Below are 19,178 nucleotides of genomic sequence, written 5' to 3' on the forward strand. Positions count from 1 at the left end.
CCTGGTGGTCACATCACACAGCCTCTTACTTTCAGAAAATGAACAGGAGAACAGCCAGGTTTGATTATGAGATTCCAGCCACTATCCCTCAGGTTAGAGGGGAGGAGTATGGAGGTAACTTTTCTCCCAGGCCCTGGAGGGAAAGAAGGCTTCATTCCAGGAAGCCTTTCATGGCAAGTAAGGAAGAGGGAGAAAGGAGTTAACCCAGGGTCAGAAGCAGCCTTCCAGTGGAAGACAGAAGAAGCATCTTCCTTAAAGGTAAGCTTGGGAAACGAGGGGGAAAAGTCGGTTTCAACCTCAACATAAGGTGGAACTAAGGCACAGATGGTGCCCCAGTGAAGAACTACAGAAGTGCTGAGTGAGAAGACATGTCAAGTCTTCTGAAGCAGTTTTGTGACTGTCTTCTCCCAGGCAGAAAGAGGAAGTCAGTGCTGGAAACACAGAGAGAGTTTCAGGAGACACACACGGCAATATCAGCTTTGCCCCAAAGAGAATGACACTGGAATCCATTGTCTCATGCCCAAGGTGGCCATGAACAGAACTTTGCTGCCTCAGAATGGGCTCAGAGCAGGTTTCACTGTTAGTGGTTTTCAGTTATTCTCAAGGGGAGACCTCTATCACATTTGACATCAACAGGATTTTTGCAGACTTGAATATCTTACTAAAATGAACTTTCTAGAGAATCATAACCACACAATTCCATCACAATTTAAAGAGGATGATTGGCCAGCCTGGATGGTAATAACATGGCCATTGGGCCACATTTGCACATTTTGTACAATACGCTGGTTAACTAGAAGTTGATCTTTTCATGGCTAATTGGTTCAACATTTGTAGTGCTTTCAGAAATTGCCTGAATATCTTTTACAAATATACACTTACTAAAAGAGAGGGAGAGGGAGGGAGGGAGGGAGAGAGAGAGAGACAGAGAGAGACAGAGAGAGAGATCATGAAAGGTGCACTAAGGGGAAACAGCCAACTGAGTTAGAAAAGTTATTAGAACTTTAAGCTAGAGATTTTTTTTTTATTTTTAAAAAATGCTTGGTGTTTACCCCTTGATCCCCAGGAGGGGCAGCAGCCTCAATGAAGCCCCTTCTTTCCCCAGTGGCTGCTGTCACCGGCTTCCCGTCTCCTCAGCATAAAAGCCGGCCTCTCTGCCCATCACTCCAAAGCATGGTTTCTAAATCTGGGCTGGCATACTTGTTCAAGGTCTCCTTGGGATGGGTAGCCCTGTGTGGAAGCCTCTATGCTTCTCTCTTGGCTTGCTTCTTGCCCATAATATGAAGCAGCTCAGGGGACATGTAGTAAGGTTTTTCTAGGCTTCCATCATTTCTCTCCAGATCTTCACCTGGATGTGCAGCCAACAGCAGCAAACAGTCATAAGGATGTTTTTTAAACCCAAGAATAAAACAGAGAAAAATGAAGAGGCCAATGTTAGAAAGTTAAAGACAAGATGAATTAGTCAAAGTTAGGTCACTGAGGCTCTTCTCTGTCACTTGGACAATTTTCCTGAGTCCTCCTCTTCCCCATGACGACGCTCGGGCTTCTGGGGGTGGGATGGGGCTGGGGCTATAAGAGCTCAGCTAGCTGGGTAGTGTAGTAGACAGAACTCTAGGCCTGAAGTTCAAAGCTGGCTTCAGACACTTACCAGCTGTGTGACCCTGGACAAATCACTTAACTTCGGCCTGCCTCATTTTCCTCAGCTGTAAAGTGGTGGTAATAATAGCACCTACCTCCCAGGGTTGTTGGGGGATCCAGTGAGACCATGTTTGCAAAGTACTTAGCACAGTGTCAGGCACACAGCAAGCACCGTATTAATGTTGGCTGTTATTATTAGTTATTATGTTGGTGATTTTTTTTACTACGCTTGTGACTTCCCTGGAAGAAGAAACTCTCTCCCATAATTCAAGTAGGCAGCTGCTCTACAGCCAAGAAGTTAGTGACTTGTCCAGGGTCAGTGTGTGTCTGTGGCAGGATTGGAATCCAGGTCTCCATAACCCCAATAGCTAGCCCTCCATCCACTATGCCAAGCTGCCTTTCAATGATGATTAATGGCTATTATGGCAATTAGAATAGCTATCCAAATATTATTTGAATATTTAAACATGATAATGATTATAATAGCTATTCAAACTACATTTTTGAGTCTGTTGATGACCTTCCTCTCATGCAAAGGACACAAGCTGAATTTGTTCTTTTTCCTGGGTCATTCAGTTGCTCTCACTTTCTTTCCTTGGCACACCACTAGCCAAATGGGGCTCTGCCAGCTTGGGGCATTCACCTCCACCGGTCAGCCCACCCTTCTCCTCCTCGCAGCATACAAATTCTTGGAGATGCTGACTTTCCTGGGAGTGTGTGTGTGTGTGTGTGTGTGTGTGTGTGTGTGTGTGGCAAGGGATATCACATAAAATATTGGCCCAATAGCTCAAAGAGGGTGAAGAAATGTCTTCAAACAGAGTGCATTTTTGAAACTGCCCACAATTTTTTTTTTGGCAGCAAAGGAGATAAAAATAAGGCAGACTCATATAATCAGGACTTGTCCTGGAAGACGGTCTACAAGCAGTCATTTCCAAGTACATGTTGCCTGTAGGAACACCTGGTGTAGGGAAGAGAAACCCAGTCTAGTCTACCATGTTCTTTATTTTTTAAGACAAGAGTCTCTAAAAGAAAATCATTAGTATTCAGCACAAAGAGGAGCTTAAAGCTGGAATTCTATCTGGTTTTCTGTGGAGTTGGCATCTCAGCAATAAAGATGGCAGGAGGAAGAGGAATCAGGGTGAGGGAGTGAAAAGGCAATTCCCATTGCCCAGAGTGAATATTCTAAGTCTGCCAAAGAGGGTTCCAGAGGACTAAGTCTCTAAACATGTGCTGCTATGCTTTAGAGAGAAGCCACACTTAACAAGCTGGGCCTGGAATGAGCCAATGACTCATCCTATTGCTGACTCAGACGTCGGGAAAGAAGACTTGGATCGTCCATAGTTTAGGTATCCTTCCTCTGGTTGCCATGGTTGTTTCTGCCTCTGGCCATAAATTTGACCAGCAACTTTGCCTATCATAACACATGGTCCTTGAGGGCAAAAGCTTTGCTTTTGTCTTCTTTGTATTCCCAGAACTTAATCCAGTACCTACCACAAAATGAGTGCTTATCGAATCTTTGCTTTATCGAGGCTTTCCTTGCCTACAACTACACTTCCCTAATGAGCAAATGCTGGTATGCTAACTGGTAAACTAAGGCAAAATGAAGAGAACAAGCAAGCCCCAGTCTAAATTCATGGCTATTCAAGGAAGAATTCACAACTGCGCCCAGGACTTCTAAATTCCTGGCTTCTGGACCCCTAGGTTGATGGACAGATGCATAGAATGGAAAAGAAAGGTCAGGTCATTTCTTTACATCCTAATTCATTCCGTGGCAATGACTCAACTCCATTCCTCTCTCCATCCAGCATGCGCTGAACTCAGGGATCACTTCCAAAGAAGAAAAGACGAGTCTTTGAGTCACTCTCTTATATGTGAAAGAAAGTGAAAGGTAAAGAAAAAAGGGGAAGACATACACAACTGAATACAGAATTCCAGAGAATAGCAAGCAGAGATAAGAAGGCTTTCTGAAATGAGACATGCAAAACAAAAAAAAAAAATAGAAGAAAACAATAGGATGGGAAAGACAGAGCTCTTCAGGAAAATTAGAGATATCAGGGGACTATTTCATGCAAAGCATGGACCTGATAAAAGACAAAAACGGTAGGGATTCAACAGAAGCAGCAATTAAGAAGAGGTGTCAAGAATACAAAAAAAGAACTATGCAAGAAAGATCTCAACACCACCAATAACCATGATGGTATGATTACTGATCCAGAGCCAGCCATCCTGGAGAATGAAATCAAGTGGGCTTTAGGAAGCATTGCTCACACTAAGGTTAGTGGAGGTGATAGAATTCCAGCTAAGCTCTTTAAAATCCAAAAAGGTGATGCTGTTAAAGTGATACACTCAATATGCCAGCAAATTGGGAAAACTAAACTAAACAGTGGCCACTGTATTGAAAAAGATCAGTTGATATCCCAATCCTAAAGAAGGGCAATGCCAAGAAGTGTTCAAATTATGGAACAATTGTACTCATTTCACACACCAGCAAGGTTATACTTAAGATTCTGCAAGCTAGGTTTCAGCAACATGTGAATCAACAATTACCAGAAGAGCAGGCTGATTTTTTGAAGAGGCAGAGGAACTAGAGACCAAACTGCCAACATTTGTTGGATTATGGAGAAAGCAAGAGGAAAAAAAAAACAGGAAAAAAAAAACCCATCTACTTCTGCTTCATTGGCTACACTAAAGCCTTTGTGCAGATCACAACAAAATGTGGCAAGTCCTCAAAAAGATGGGAGTACCAGATCATCTTACTTGTCTCCTGAGGAACCTCTATGTGGGCTAAGAAGCAAGTTTGAATTGTGAAACAACTGCTTGGTTTAAGATTGGAAAAAGAGTACAACAAGGTGGTATATTATCGCTTTATTTAACTTAAATGGAGAGTGTATTATGGGAGATGTCAGGCTGGCTGAATCAAAAGCTGGAATTAAGGTCACCAGGAGAAATATCAAAACTCTTAGATATGTAGATGCTACCACTCTGATGGCAAAAAAGTAAAGAGTAATTAAGAAGGCTCTTCAAGGTGAAAGAAGAGGGTATAAAAGCTTTCTTGAAGTTTAACATAAAAAAACTAAGATCTTGGCACCTGGTCCCATCACTTCCTGGCAAATGGGGGAAGAAGATATGGAAGCAGTGACAGATTTTATATTCTTGGGCTCAAGGATCAATGGAGATGATGACTGGAGCCATGAAATTAAAAGCTATGGCAAATCTGGACAGCAGACTAAAAAGCAGACAACACCTTGATAACACAGGTCTGTATAGTCAAAGCTATGGTTTTTCTAGTAGCAATGTATGGCTGTGAGAGTTGGGCTATAAGGAAATCTGAGCACTAGAGAACTGATGTTTTCAAATGGTGGTGATGGAGAAGACTTTTGATAGTCTTTTAAACAGTAAGGAGATCAAATCAGTCAATGCTTAAAGAAATTAATTCAGCCTATTCACTGGAAGATGAAGCTTAAATACTTTGGCCCATATTGAAAAGACAAGACTCATTGGAAATGACCCCGATATTGGGAAAGATTGAAGGCAAAAGGAAAGAGGGATGGCAGAGGATGAAATGACTAGTTAATATGGAAACAATGAACATGAACTTGGATGGACTTTGAGAGATAATGGAGGAGAAAAGGGCCTGGCATGCTATGTATGGTCCATGGGGTCATGAAGAATTAGACACAACTGACCACCAATAGCAGCTGATATGCTACTGATCATATCAGCCTTGTCAAACCATACATTTCCCTTGAAACTTAGGAAAGACCAGCTTAATTACCGATGGAGTCAGTTGAGTTGATCAAATCATAAAACTGTGTCCCAAAGAATTATTTTTTTCTTTTGCCAAATTGAATAACCTTTCCTAGTCCTGCTGAATAACTTTATTTGACAAAGATGACCAAGAAGGAGTTCCCTGAGGCCCTTAGTTCTGAGGCTAAAATTTAATACATTTATTCAGTTTGTGGTTCTGACAGGCTGTGAAAAAGGAGACAATGGCATAGTGGATAGAGAGTTGGTCTCAGAATTAGGAGGACCTGGGGTCAAGTCCTGAACCCCATCCACTGGCTATGTGACCCTACATAATTCACTTAACCTTTTAGGACCTTAGGTAATACTCTAACACTTTAAGTTGAACTCAGAGGGTGATGATCCGCATTGTCAGAGGGAATTCCCTGAGCCAATGAAATCACAAATTTAATCCCTATCCTCTATCCATATGAAAAAGAAACATAGTTATCTGAAATATCCTTTCCATTTTTAAAAAAGTCAATGACTAACCTGGGAAATATTAGGGCACTTCCAGATCCCTTAAGGAATTGATCATTGGCAGCATGGTGGCAGAGCCGACTTCAATTCCCTACGAATCATCTTTGGATAGAATGGTGCAAGGGAAGATCTGGCCTTATGTGACTTTGGAGCCAGTGAGAGCCCGACATTAGCATAGACTCCCCAAAAGAAACTCTGTCCTGATAGCAGGAAGGGCAAGTCCTTCCATCCGTTGTTGAACACTCCTGATGGCCAAAGTCATCCATTAGCATAAATTGGAATGTCTGAGCTGGTCTAATCCCAGGGAAACCAAGAGTCATTGCAGCACTTTGCAAAACTCCTGTGTGCTGTTGTTACTGTTGCTGAAAGAAACTCTGCTAAGCAATTTCCCATTGCAGCCAAAACATCATTTTGATCTTGCAGTCATGTCACGGCAAATGTGTAAGCTGCCAGCCAAGGATGTAGCTGGCCATATTGTCACCACCATTCAATGGCTCCCCAGCTACATCCCAATTTGAACTTCAAACAGGCAGGTGCTGAATACTTACAGAAGCAGAGGAAAAGGGTATCGACACACATTGCATAGACACTGAAGAACCCATGGGCAATGAAGTAAGACCCAAAAATTATCATCTGGAAGCAGACAGAACAAAGGGGAAATGTGTCATTGAGACTGTCCCAGGAAGCAAATAGGAAAGGTTCAATATACTGTGTATCAGAATAAATCCTTGGAAGAAGGTGATCCATGCTTTTCGTTTATTCATTGAAGTCTCAGCTTTGGCATCTATATGAGGTCTTTTCTGATTCTCCTCACTTGTTTTTGTCCACCATATAACCTTATGCGTGTATATATGTAACATATTTTATATACTTTTATAGGCATTGTTTAGTACAATCCTAATAGATTGGAAGCCCTTTGAGGACAGGCCTGTTTCAATTTTGTCTCTGTATGCCCAGCCCCTCACTCAGTGACTGGCATGCAGAAGACAAGGCACAAATGAATGAATTCTGCATATGATGCTTTGATGTGACTGGGATCACAAAGATTTAATTACTCCCTACTTGCAACATAGAGGGACAAAATATTTAATAATGAGTTTCCTGGCTTGTTTAGTCCCAAGATTCTCAGGAAAACTTCATTTCCTGAAGGAAGCCATTCATTTTCTTGACTATTCGCATCGTTTCCACTGGGCTTTCAGATGCTATTTCTTAAGATACTATTCATTCTCACATATCTGAGCCCAGGTTTTGTGGAGCTCACTCAGAAGTCACTGGTCTCAGGCCTCTTGTTTCAGCATCTTTTTCTCCAAAGAATACTGTTCCACTCTCAGGTCATGTAAGGAGTAAGATCAGAACATCTAGAATCAGAGATGCAGGACCTTAGAGGACATCTGGTCTGGGCTACTTCATTTTATAGAGAAGAAAATTGTGGCCCATGGTAAGTAAATGATTTGTCCAAGGTCATTTAGACAGTAATTAGCACAGCTGGCATTTGAACTCAGATGCCGAATCTAAATCCAGTGGTCTTTCTACTGTACCACACTGCTTCCTAGAGGGGACAATAGTAACACTATTGATTGTTGGAGAAGAAGAGAGAAGCAAAGAGGCCCTTTCATTAGTTTTGCGTTGGATTAACCATGTAGGATTGGAAAATGCCAAAGAAGGGGTGTCTTCTACTAGGCAGCTGGTGGATTTTGCAATTATGGATAGGGAAGAGGGACCCTTTCTGATGTGTGTGTATGTCTTTGTGCACGTTAGAAATGAGGAGACATCAACAGTACTTTAAAATGTTACATTAGGATTGTCAAGCCAAATCTAAAAAGTTGCAAGGACACCCTGGCTGTCTGAGCATTGAACTTGGCTTCGAACACTTGACAAGATCTTGCAGAGCCTTTGAACTCCAGGCAACCTGAGCCTGGTGACTGTGAATGGACCCCAGCTTTGGAAATGTAGGAAATGGGAAGGCCAATTGGAAAGTTTGCTCGCGCGTGTGCATGTGCACGCGTGTGTGTGTGTGTGTGTGTGTGTGTGTGTGTGTAGTGCTTTAAGGTATGAAAAACCTCTTTATGTGTTCATATATTATCTCATTTCATCCTTAAATGAACAACTGAAGTAGGTTCTATTATTATCCTTATTATCCTCATTTTACAGATGAAGAAACTGAGTCTGAGAGAGGTTAAGTAACATGCTCAGGATCACACAGCTAATAAATGTCTAAGGCAGCATTTAAATTCAGTTCTTCCTGACTCCAGGTCCAGCACTCTAGGCACTATGGTGCCACCTGGCTACCTAGAAGCCATGTTCCTTCAAAGTCAAGAATGGCAGAGCACATCACAGTCAACTCTAGTGAATTATGACCTACTCTAATGAGCTCAGCAAGTGCACTGTTGTCTACATAATACCAATGCGGAATTGTCTAATGGAAAGATTGCTGGCTTCAGAATCACAAGACCTGGGTTCAAATCTTGCCACAACTACTTACTGCCCATATGACCTTAGAGAGTCACATAGCATCTTTCTGCCTCCACTTTCTCAGCTATTAAATGGAGGAGCTGGAATAGATAATCTCCAATTTCCCTTCCAAGTCTAAATCTATGACCCTATTAAATAGATTCAGTCAATGAAATGAAAACATTCAGAGAAACCAGTCATTTCAATGAATGAATGAATGAATCCCTTAACTCATCACAAGAGTGAATGAGAAAAAAACCAAAAAGTTTGTAGAGCCAGCCTACAGCTGTGACCATAAAAGTGTGCTACAAGTTCTACCTGGTATGCTGGGAAATGTTGGTCATTATATCATTCCAGGCAGAAGAAAATTTGTAATTATTTTAGTAGACATTTATATATGTGGCATGCATTGCATACCTAAGTGTAATATTCTAAAATCAACCATAAGTGCCTACTGTATAGACACAGTAACTTCCAAACACTTCAGGCTTTGAACCTGAAAAGGAAGCAATGAAGTGATTGTTGTGATTGAACAGAGACTGCACATGTGTGAGTCTCTGAACTTGCTTGGGTGTTGGAACTTAGCTTTAGTACGCCTCAGAGCACTGGAGGTGAAAGGGCACCTATCAATTGGGGAATGACTGAACAAGTTGCGCTATAGAAAGGTGATGGAATCCTAGTGTGCTCTAGGAAAAGATGACAGGAGTGGTGTCAGAGAAAAACGAGAAGACCTGTATGAACTGATGCAGAGTGAAGGGAACAGGCCAGGAGAACAATTTACACAGTAACAGCAATCTTTTCAAGACAAATGACTTTGAGTGATGCCAAGAACTGTGAGCAAAGCCATGACTAACCACTAGTCCAGAGGACCAAAGATTAAACATGTTACCTACCTTCTGACACAATGGTAACGGATTCAGGGTAGAGATTAAAACTTTGTTTTTGACATGGTCAATGTGGAAATTTGTTTTGCTTGACTATATGCCTATTTGTTGTAAGGAATTCAGGATTTTTTCCCCTTTTTTAATGGAAGATAAAATGAAAAAAGAAAAAAAGAGAATTTTGTTACTTGAAAAAATATGCCAAATTTAAAAATTCAATGTGCTTTCCTCATGGTGAAGAATGCTATGCTGTGAGCAAAAAAAGGCTGAGAGCCCCTTGTTAAAGGTCTCTTTCAGACAAAGAGTGAGGCTTTTGTTTTAAGTTTCAGACCAAGAAACAACCCTTAATATGGTTTTATCTTCAAAACATTTTAAGGATAATAACAAAGTTGTCAGGATGAAAACCAAAGCATCATTTCCTAATGTAGGGTAGGAGCAGGATTGCCCAGGGCCAGTCCTCCAATCATGATCTGACAGGTGGTGATTATTTGTCTGAGACTTTTAGAAACTCCATGGTGTATGGATGTGCCCACTGGAAATATTTCAGTGATGGAGGCTGTCTGACAAGGTTAATTGGCTGGCTTAGTCAACTATCCATGCCTTCTAAGGAATGGGTTTCAATATCTGATACTGTCCCCAAGATAACTTGATTGTCTTGGACTCTTAGAAGGATAGACTCTTGTGGGAGGTGCCATTCATCCTTTTATGGAGAGGAGAGGTAAGAGCAGCAGAATGGATTTCTGTTCTGGGTGAAAACATTGGCATGTTGATATTCTTTTGGAAGAAGTGCCTCCCAAAGTCCCAGAGGATGGCTCACATCTCTGAAGCTATGTCATTGGTTGAATGGGACAGAGGAGTTGATGTATTGTAAAATGCAAAGAACCTTGGGTTTTGGATCCTTCATCTAGAACTGGAAGGGACTTCAGAAGTCATCTAGGCCAACCCCATCATTTTACAAAGGAGGAAACTGAGGCCCAAAAGGTTACATGATGTGATTAGAGTCACATGCAGTAACCATCAGAGGGAAGATTTGAACCCAGGTTCTCTGATTCCAGAGTCTATATTCTTTCCACAATACCACATTGTCTCCTTTAGACACAGAGCCTAAGTTTGACTTTCCTCTCTGCCACTTATAACCATGGAACCTTGGACAAGTGACTGAACCTCTTCTGGCCTTCTTATATGTAACCCTAACCCCCAACCACTCATCTACACTAGTGCCTCCAAGATTACCTTTTTTTAATTTGCATATGTCTTGTATATATACATATATATATATATATATATATATACACATATACATATTATATATATATATATATGCACACATACTTATATCTAGATATCCATATCTCTCTCTGTGTCTCTCTTTCTCTTTCCATATACATATACATATATGTATATATGTATATGTGTGTAAATATATATATATATATGTGTGTGTACATATACATATACATATACACACATACATACATATATATAATCCCCAAATATTTAGAGCTAGAAAAGACCTAAGGACACTGAAGCCAACTTTCTTTCTTCTATTAGAATGGAAGCTCAATGTGGGCAAGGAATCTCTTGCAAAATGTTGTCTTTATATTACCAGTATTTTGCAGTATCTGATACATAGTAGATGTTCACTAAATATCAATTGATTGATTAATGATGGGGTTAGACTATAGGACCTTGAAGGTCCCTCTCAGTTTTAGACCACTAATCTTGTGATCTCCTTATAACTGCCACCACCACTATCCCCATCTCCAATATACACATATATACTCAGGCTATAGTAACAATGAAAAATAGGGTCCAGTTCTGTTTCTGGGCTGCCAACTAGCAGCTATCAGCCATGATTCCTCTGCCCTAAATCTAACTGTAACCAGAGGAAGGGCACTAGCTTTGAAGCCATTCCTCAATTATTAGCCTACTGAAAGTCCCATGCCTCAGATAGCATTAAAGCAACAATTCTTTGTGCACAATGCCTCTATAAACTCATTGATTTAACCTTCTTTGAAAGCTCTAGGACTCCAGGGTCATGGATTCAAAGTTGGAAAGACACTCAGAGGTGATGTAATCCCATCATCATACAATCATAGGTGCACAGATCAAGAGGTGGACAGAACTCAAAGGTCACCCTCTATCCCAACTCTTTCATTTCACATGAGCAAACTGAATCCCAGAAGGTGAAGTGATGTACTTAGTCAAGACGACACAGAGAGTAAGTTTGCAGTGACACTATGGGCTCTGAAGCCAGGTCCTTTGATGCCAAGCCCTTCCCCATGCCCCACCCTGCTTCCCATTCTAAAAAGCTCCAGGGTATGCAACAAGGCTTCAGCCCTTCCTTACCAACAGAGGCACCCAGTAATAATTCAGTGTTGGTGGTGTGAGCGGGAGTTTTTTTGTGAAGAACAGAAAGCCCAGGACACCTATTAAAACAGGAAGAAGGTTATTATTCATTTGCATGGGGATGTCACTTTTTATAGCAAGGCTACTTTACAAAGCACTCCCATTCCCTCTATCTGTAGATTACTTACCGATACTAGTAGAAATAAGCAGCTTCCCCATACATAACAAGAATTCTGTCACTTTGTCCAACACGGCAACTCTGCATGACAGAGAAGTGAGAAAGTGACCCTCAAAACCCCTATGCCTTGTTCAACGTGCATTTCTGCAGGGTCATTGGGATCCACACAGGGCAGGGGAGTAATCATGCAGGAATCCAGCTAGATGCATCTTGCCTAACATTTGTTCTGCCAAAAAATGGATGCCCAGGATGAACTTGGGGCCCAGAGATGAAGTTGAGTATTTTTAATGCATTAACCAGAACACAGCCTTGCAGGGTCATTCAGGGATGGTCTGGGTGCCATGTTGTTTTCCCAGCAACAGTTCTGCTGCTGAGGATGTAATGAGACTTAAGAATGTTTGATGGCTGAAACAGTCTTTCCCTTTGGCCCAGCCAGGCTTTCCCAGCCTCCTGTCATTTTCTTTTTAATTTCGCTTCCTTAATCATCAACTCCTGTTATTTACTATTTGATAAAGATGACTTAGTGGTGTAGCTAGAACATGAAGGCATCCAAGGTAGTAACAAATAGGGAAAGTGAGGCAACTGGAAAGAAATACAGGGTAGTAAGCATGTGCCAAGGAAAGAATAGCCATTAGAGTGAAAGAGAAGTCAGATATTTAAATTGGCTCTCTGCCATAGCTATCTTAACATCGGTTCTCAAAATGCTTTGATTTGAGTCTTACTCTATCTATATTCACTCGTAATTTTTTTGGTTCAATGTTATTTCTATGTACATTGTTGTAGTCATTGTGTATATTGTTTTCTTGGCTCTCTTGACTTTACTCTGCAGACATCATCAATTCATGAAGCTCTTTGCAGGCTTCTCTCTCTTCACCACACACATCATTTCTTACAGCACAGTCATATGTCATTACATTCACATACAATAATTTGTTTATACATTCCCCAATTAATGAACATCTACTTTGTATCTGCTTCTTAGCTGTCACAAAAAGTGCTGCTCTAAATATTTTGGAGCATACGGGGACTTTTTTCTTTTCAATGGTTTCTTTGGGGCATAAGCCCAGTAATGGAGTCTCTGGTTCCAAAAGTATGGATATTTTGGTCATTTTATTCACATAACTGCAGATTTGCTTTCCAAAATAATTGTACCACTCCACAGCCCCATCAACAATATTTCCATGTACCTATCTTTCCACAACCCCTCCAACAATGATAGTTGCAATGTTTTTGTCATTTTTACCAATTTGCAAACCTCCCGGCTAAACCCAGGGTAGATTGATTTGCATTTCCCTTTTTAGTGACTTGGAGTACTTTTTCATGTGGTTGTGAATATTTTACAATTCTTCTGAGAAACATTTCTTCAAATTCTTTGACCATGAATCTGTGTGGAGAATGGATATTCTATGTGTGTGCACATATGATTTGGATGTTTTGCTACAAAACCTCTGCCAGATAGATCTGAGCTGGAGAGCTTTCCCCCCATTTGATGCTTCCCTTCTTGTCGCCTATGCATTCATGTCATTGGTGCAGAAGCTTTTCAGCTGCAAGTGTTCAAAGTTATTGATTTTATTTTTGTAAGCGTGTCCATCTCTTGCCAACATATCTCCTAAAAATAGCCATGGGAGGCATGTGATCTTTCTCTTCTATTTTTTTTTAACAGTTTGATGTTTCACATAAGATTATGCATCCATTTAGAATGTATTATGATGGATACGAACGGGCAGTTTGCAGATGAAGAAATTAAAGCTATCTATAGTCATATGAAAAAATGCTCTAAAATCACTATTGATTAGAGAAATGCAAATTAAAACAACTCTCACACTTATCTGATTGGCTAACATGCCAGAAAAGGAAAAATGATAAATGTTGGAGAAGATGTAGGAAAATTGGAACACTGATGCATTGTTGGTGAAGTTGTGAACAGATCCAACCATTCTTGAGATCAATTTGGAACTATGCCCAAAAGGCTATAAAACTGTGCATACCCTTTGATCCAGCACTACTAGGTCTGTATCCTGAAGAGATCATAAAAAGGGGAAAAGACCCACATATACAAAAATATTTATAGCAGCTCTTTTTGCGGTGGCCAAGAATCAGAATTGAGAGGATGCCCATCAACTGGAGAATGGCTGGACAAGTCGTGGTATATGAATATAATGGATTCCCATTGTTCTATAAGAAATGATGACCAAGAGGATTTCAGAAAAACCTGGAAAGACTTACATGAACTGATGCTGAGTGAAATGAGCAGAAGCAGGAGAACATTGTACACAGTAACCGCAACACTGTGCGATGACCAACTTTGATGGACTTAGAGCTTCTCAGCAATGCAAGAATGTAAGACAATTCCAAAAGATTCATGATGGAAAATGCTATCCACATCCAGAGAAAACTATGAAGTCTGAATGCAGATAGAGGCAGACTATTTTCACTTCGTATTTTCTTTCTTGTGGTTTTTCCCTTTTGTTCTGATTCTTCTTTAACAACATAACTAATGTGGAAATATGTCTAACATGATTGTACATGTATAACCTATATCACACTGCTTACTGTCTTGGGAAGGGGAAGGGGAGGGAGGGAGAAAAATTTGGAAATTTTTCAAAATTTTACAAAAGTGAATGCTGAAAACTATCTTTACAGGTAATTGGAAAAAAATAAGAGAAGAAGAAGAGGAGGAGGAGGAGGAGGGAGAGGAGAAGAGGAGGAGAATGAATGTGAAGTGGAGTATAAGGTGTTGGTTTAAGCCTAATTTCTGCCAGACTGTTTTCTACTTTTCTTATCAGTTTTTTTTTTTTTACCAAATAGGGAGTATTTCCCTAAGCAATTTATGTTTTCCACTTTATCAAATATTGGATTACCAAGTTCTATTGTTTTTTGATCTCTTTTGTCTAGTATGTTCCATTGCTCTTTCTATTAATTAACCAATAGCAAATCATTGGTTGTGACCCCTGCTGCTTTGTAATATAGTTTGTCTAAAAGTGCTAGTCCTTCTTTGTCCTTCTTATTTTCCTCATTTTCCTTAACATTCTAGATCTTTTGTTTTCCCAATTGAATGTTGTTATTATTTTATCAAGTTCCGTAAAGTATCCCCTTGGCAATTTGATGGGCATAACATTGAAAATGTAAATTAATTTTGATTGTTTGTCATTTTTATTATATCAGCACAGTCTAGTCATGAGCACAGAATATTCCTACATCTATTTAGGTTGTTCTTTATTTCTTTCAGGAACATTTTACAATTGAATCTATACAAGTATTTGAGAGATTCATGCTTTGTGAGATTCATCCCCAGATGTTTTAGCATTTTCAAGTTATTTGGAATGGGATTTATTTATATTATTGCTTCTTGTTTTTGTTATTATATATAAATGCTCATGACTTTTGAGGATTTATTTTGTAGCCTGCAACTTTGCTGAAACTGTTAATTGTCTCAATTAATATCTTTGGTAAACCCCTGGGGCTTCTCTAGTAAACCCTCATGTCATCAGCAAATAAGGATGACTTCATCTTCTCTTTCTATCTCTTTATTCCTTTAATTTCTTTCTCTTTTCTTATTGCTCTTGCTAGTATTGCTAAAGTTATAATAAATATTAGTAAGGAGAGTGAGCATCTTTGCTTCACTCCTGTATTTACTGGAAAAGGTTCTATTGTAACCCTTTCACCTATGATGCTTGCTTTTGGTTTTAGATATTGCTTCTTATGATATTTTGGCTTTTTTTTTTAGGCAATTCGGGTTAAGTGACTTGCCCAAGGTCACACAGCTAGTGAGTGTCAAGTGTTGGGTCTGAGGCCGGATTTGAACTCAGGTCCTCCTGACTTCGGGACTGGTGCTCTATCCACTGCATCATCTAGCTGCCCCTTCTTATGATATTTTAAAGGTCCTTTCATGCCTATATTTTGTAGGGTTTTTAGTATAAAAGAGTGTTGTACTTTGCCAAAAGCCTTTTCTATTATCAATTGAGGTGATGTGGTTTTGGAATTTTGGGTGTTTCATACAATTATATTGATTATTTTCACGTCTAACTACCCTTGCATCCATGGTATAAAGCCCACTTGATAATAATGAATGATTTATTGGATAAATCACTGTAATCTGTTTGATACCATTTTGTTTTAAAAAATTGAGTCAATTTTTATTAATGATAATGACCTTTTCTTCATTTTTAATCTTTCCTAAATTTATGTATTAGGAATATATTTGTCTCACAAAAGGATTCTGGTAAGCATCTTTCTCAATTTTTGAAAATAATTTCTGAAGTATGAGTACTATTTTTTATAAGTTTGTTAGAATTTTCTTGTGAATCCATCAGGACCAGAAGTTTTGTTTCTTTATTTGATCTTTTATAGTTAAATCTTTCTCACTTTTTGAGATCAGATTATTTAAGATCTTAATCTGTTCTTCTGCTAGGTTAGATATTTCACATTTTTGGAGTTATTCTCTATTTTTTTTGTGTTCTCAGTTTTGTTAGCATATATAACTGTGCTGAACATGTTCTAAGTACTTTTATTTCTTCTGGTTTGCTATGATTTCACCTTGGCCATTTGCTGTTTTATTGACTTGACTTTCTGCTCTCTTCTTTTTAATCAGATTAGTTAAGGGTTTACAAAGTTTATTATAAGAGCTAGCTTTTAGTTTTATTTACCATTTCTATGGTTATTTCTGTTTCCAGTTAATTTATTTCCCCTCCAGTTTTAATATATTTTCTTTTGTGCTTATTTTGTTTGTTCATTTGTTTTTTTCTAATTTTAAAATACATACTCAGTTCAATAATTATCTCTTTTTCTATTTTATTACTGTATATCTGTAAGGATATGATTTCCCCTACATAGCACTACTTTGGCTACATTCCATAAATTTGGCATATTGTTTCATCATTTTCATTCTTAATAATTTCTATGTTTTTTTTCTTTGATCCAGAGTATTTTCCCTGTTGAGTTATCTGTCTGTGTTCCAGGTTTTGAGATTTCCTCCTCCTTACATCTTTGGTACTTTAAATTCTCCTCTCTCCTCTCCCCCCATAATATCCTTTATCACTCACTTCCTGACTCCCTCCCCTCTGATTGTGGTTTCCTCGGAGGCTGCATCTTGGAGTCTTAACCTATACCTTCCTAGCCTAGGTCTTGGCCTTCAGGCTTGGTGTAGTGCTACACAGGTCCTACATGCATGGTATTCTGTCTTGGTGACCTTCCCTGCTCCCTCTGTTCCTCAATTCTCTGGCCTGGCATTAGCATTTTGGAACCTACTTTCTCTAGCACTACCAGTTCAGAGCTTTGTAGCTAGGGTTTCTTCTCTTGGCAGGCTTTTGCTTCCAGAGGGTTGTGGTCAAGCTGACTGTTGAGGCCTAAGCAAATTTATGCATCCTGGAACCAGGAGCTTAACAGCCCTGGAAAGAGGGAGAGGGGACCAGAGTTTATGAGTGGGTTTTGATGAAGGTCTACGTCATATCCTTGGGTCTGCTAGTGAAGCCTTATGTTGATAGCCAAAACAGAAACAATTTTTATATACACCTGCTCTGAGCCATCAAAACCCAAACAATAGGTAAGTGTTGCTTGGGCTAGGACCTCTTATTGGCCAATCACTGAGAGCCAGGGTGATTTGGTAGCTCCATTTGAATACCAATGGGTTTTATCAAAGCCTGGTTTTCCAGAGCTCTATTTCAAGAAATCATGAATGAAAACTATATAGTGGCAGTGGGGATGGAGAGGAGGGGGTGAATGCAAAAGATGTTGTAATAGGACTTGGGCACTAATTATATAAGCTAGGGAGGATTAGGAAAGGTCAAAGGTCTCTTCCAAGGTTTCCAACACGGACAATGGCATGACTGGGGGCACCACAATAGAAAGAGCGGGAAAGACATGAGCTCGGTTTGGGGCGTGCTGTGTTTGGTGTGTCAATGGGACATCTGGATGGCTGAGTTCTGTGGGCAAGTTATTGCGTGAACATCTTCCTAGCTGGCATGGTCAATAGAACGCCAGACTTAAGAGTCAGGAAAACCTACATTAAAGTCCTGCCTCAGACACTTACTAGCTGTGTGACCCTGAGCAAGTCACATAACCTCTCTCAGCCTTAGTCTCTCCACCTGCAAAATGGTAATAACAACACTAGCACTTGCCTCCCAGGACTATTGTGAGGACCAAATGGCAACATTTCTACAATGCTTTTCAAACCTGAAAACGGTATAGAGGTGGCATGATCGTGCACAGGAGGACGGCGACGAGAGCCGTTTTCCTGACTGAATCGGAAATTCTATGAGCAGGAACTATCTTATTAAACTCACAACTTTATCTAGTGCCTACTAGTGCCTCATACATAAGCTGAGCTCAAACGGTCTTTGTTGACTTTGTTGACTGACTGACAGACTGACTGACAGACTGACTGACACACTGACAGATTGACTGACAGACTGAGACTGACTGACTGACAGATTGACTGACTGACAGACTAACTGACAGAGACTGACAGATTGATAGACTGACAGACAGACTGACAGACTGAGACTGACTGACAGACTGATTGACTGACAGACTGACTGACAGACTAACTGACACACTGACAGACTGACTGACAGACTGACTGACAGAGACTGACAGACTGACAGATTGACAGACTGACTGATTGACTGACTGACAGACTGACTGAGACTGACAGACTGACTGACTGACTGACCGACAGACTGACTGACAGACTGACAGACCAATTGACTGACAGACTGAGACTGACAGACTGACAGACTGACTGATAGACTGACCGACACACTGAATGACAGAGACTGACAGACTGACAGACTGACAGACAGACAGGCTGACTGACAGACTAACTGACACACTGACAGACTGACTGACAGACCAATTGACTGACAGACTGAGACTGACTGAGACTGACTGACAGACTGACTGACAGACTGACAGACTGACTGACTGAAGGTTTCCATCAGCAAATGACAATCGGTCCACCAAGAAGCATCTTCAAATGCTTCCTGTATGTGGGCCAGCTAAGTGTTGGAGGTTCCAAGGAAGGCAAAGATGACCCCTGCCCACAGGGAGCTTACATTCTAGAGGGGAGGACAGCATATAAGTAATTATGTACATATACAATTTACATACAGAACAGATGGAAGGCAATCTCCTGGCGGAAGCGTTGCCGGCCAATGAGAATGCTGCTCCAACACACACTTGATGTGTATGCCAGTGCCTAGCACATAGTAGGTACTTTACAAATGCCTGCTTCCTGACTGACTGTAAGGAGATCTCTAGCCTCAGATCTGCCTACTGACCTCACCACGTTTCTCATTATAAGCTTGAAAGCATTTCGGGCTGCAGTGCAGAAGTTTTCTCCGTATATCGCAATCTGCAGAAAAACCAAGCAAACACAAGTGTGTCAGAACGATACCCTCAGAAGAGCAGAGATGAGGCTG

General features: G+C 40.3%; 1 protein-coding gene across 1 annotated transcript in view; it reads right to left on the reverse strand.

Moving 5' to 3' along the window:
* Nucleotides 1–1,030: 1,030 nt before the first annotated feature.
* SLC44A5 (solute carrier family 44 member 5) overlaps nt 1,031–19,178 on the reverse strand; it is a 111,972-nt gene continuing 93,824 nt past the window's right edge. Inside the window, exons 16-20 of the mRNA XM_078155806.1 lie at nt 19,038–19,111; nt 11,771–11,841; nt 11,583–11,662; nt 6,450–6,534; nt 1,031–1,348 (exon numbers count right to left, since the gene is read on the reverse strand). Coding sequence (XP_078011932.1) covers nt 1,245–1,348; nt 6,450–6,534; nt 11,583–11,662; nt 11,771–11,841; nt 19,038–19,111 — 414 coding nt within the window. The 3' untranslated portion in view covers nt 1,031–1,244. The remainder of the gene's footprint in view (nt 1,349–6,449; nt 6,535–11,582; nt 11,663–11,770; nt 11,842–19,037; nt 19,112–19,178) is intronic.

The sequence above is a fragment of the Phascolarctos cinereus genome, unplaced genomic scaffold (genome assembly GCF_003287225.1).
Source record: "Phascolarctos cinereus isolate Bilbo 61053 unplaced genomic scaffold, phaCin_HiC Scaffold_5;HRSCAF=322, whole genome shotgun sequence".
NCBI classification, from domain to species: Eukaryota; Metazoa; Chordata; class Mammalia; order Diprotodontia; family Phascolarctidae; genus Phascolarctos; species Phascolarctos cinereus.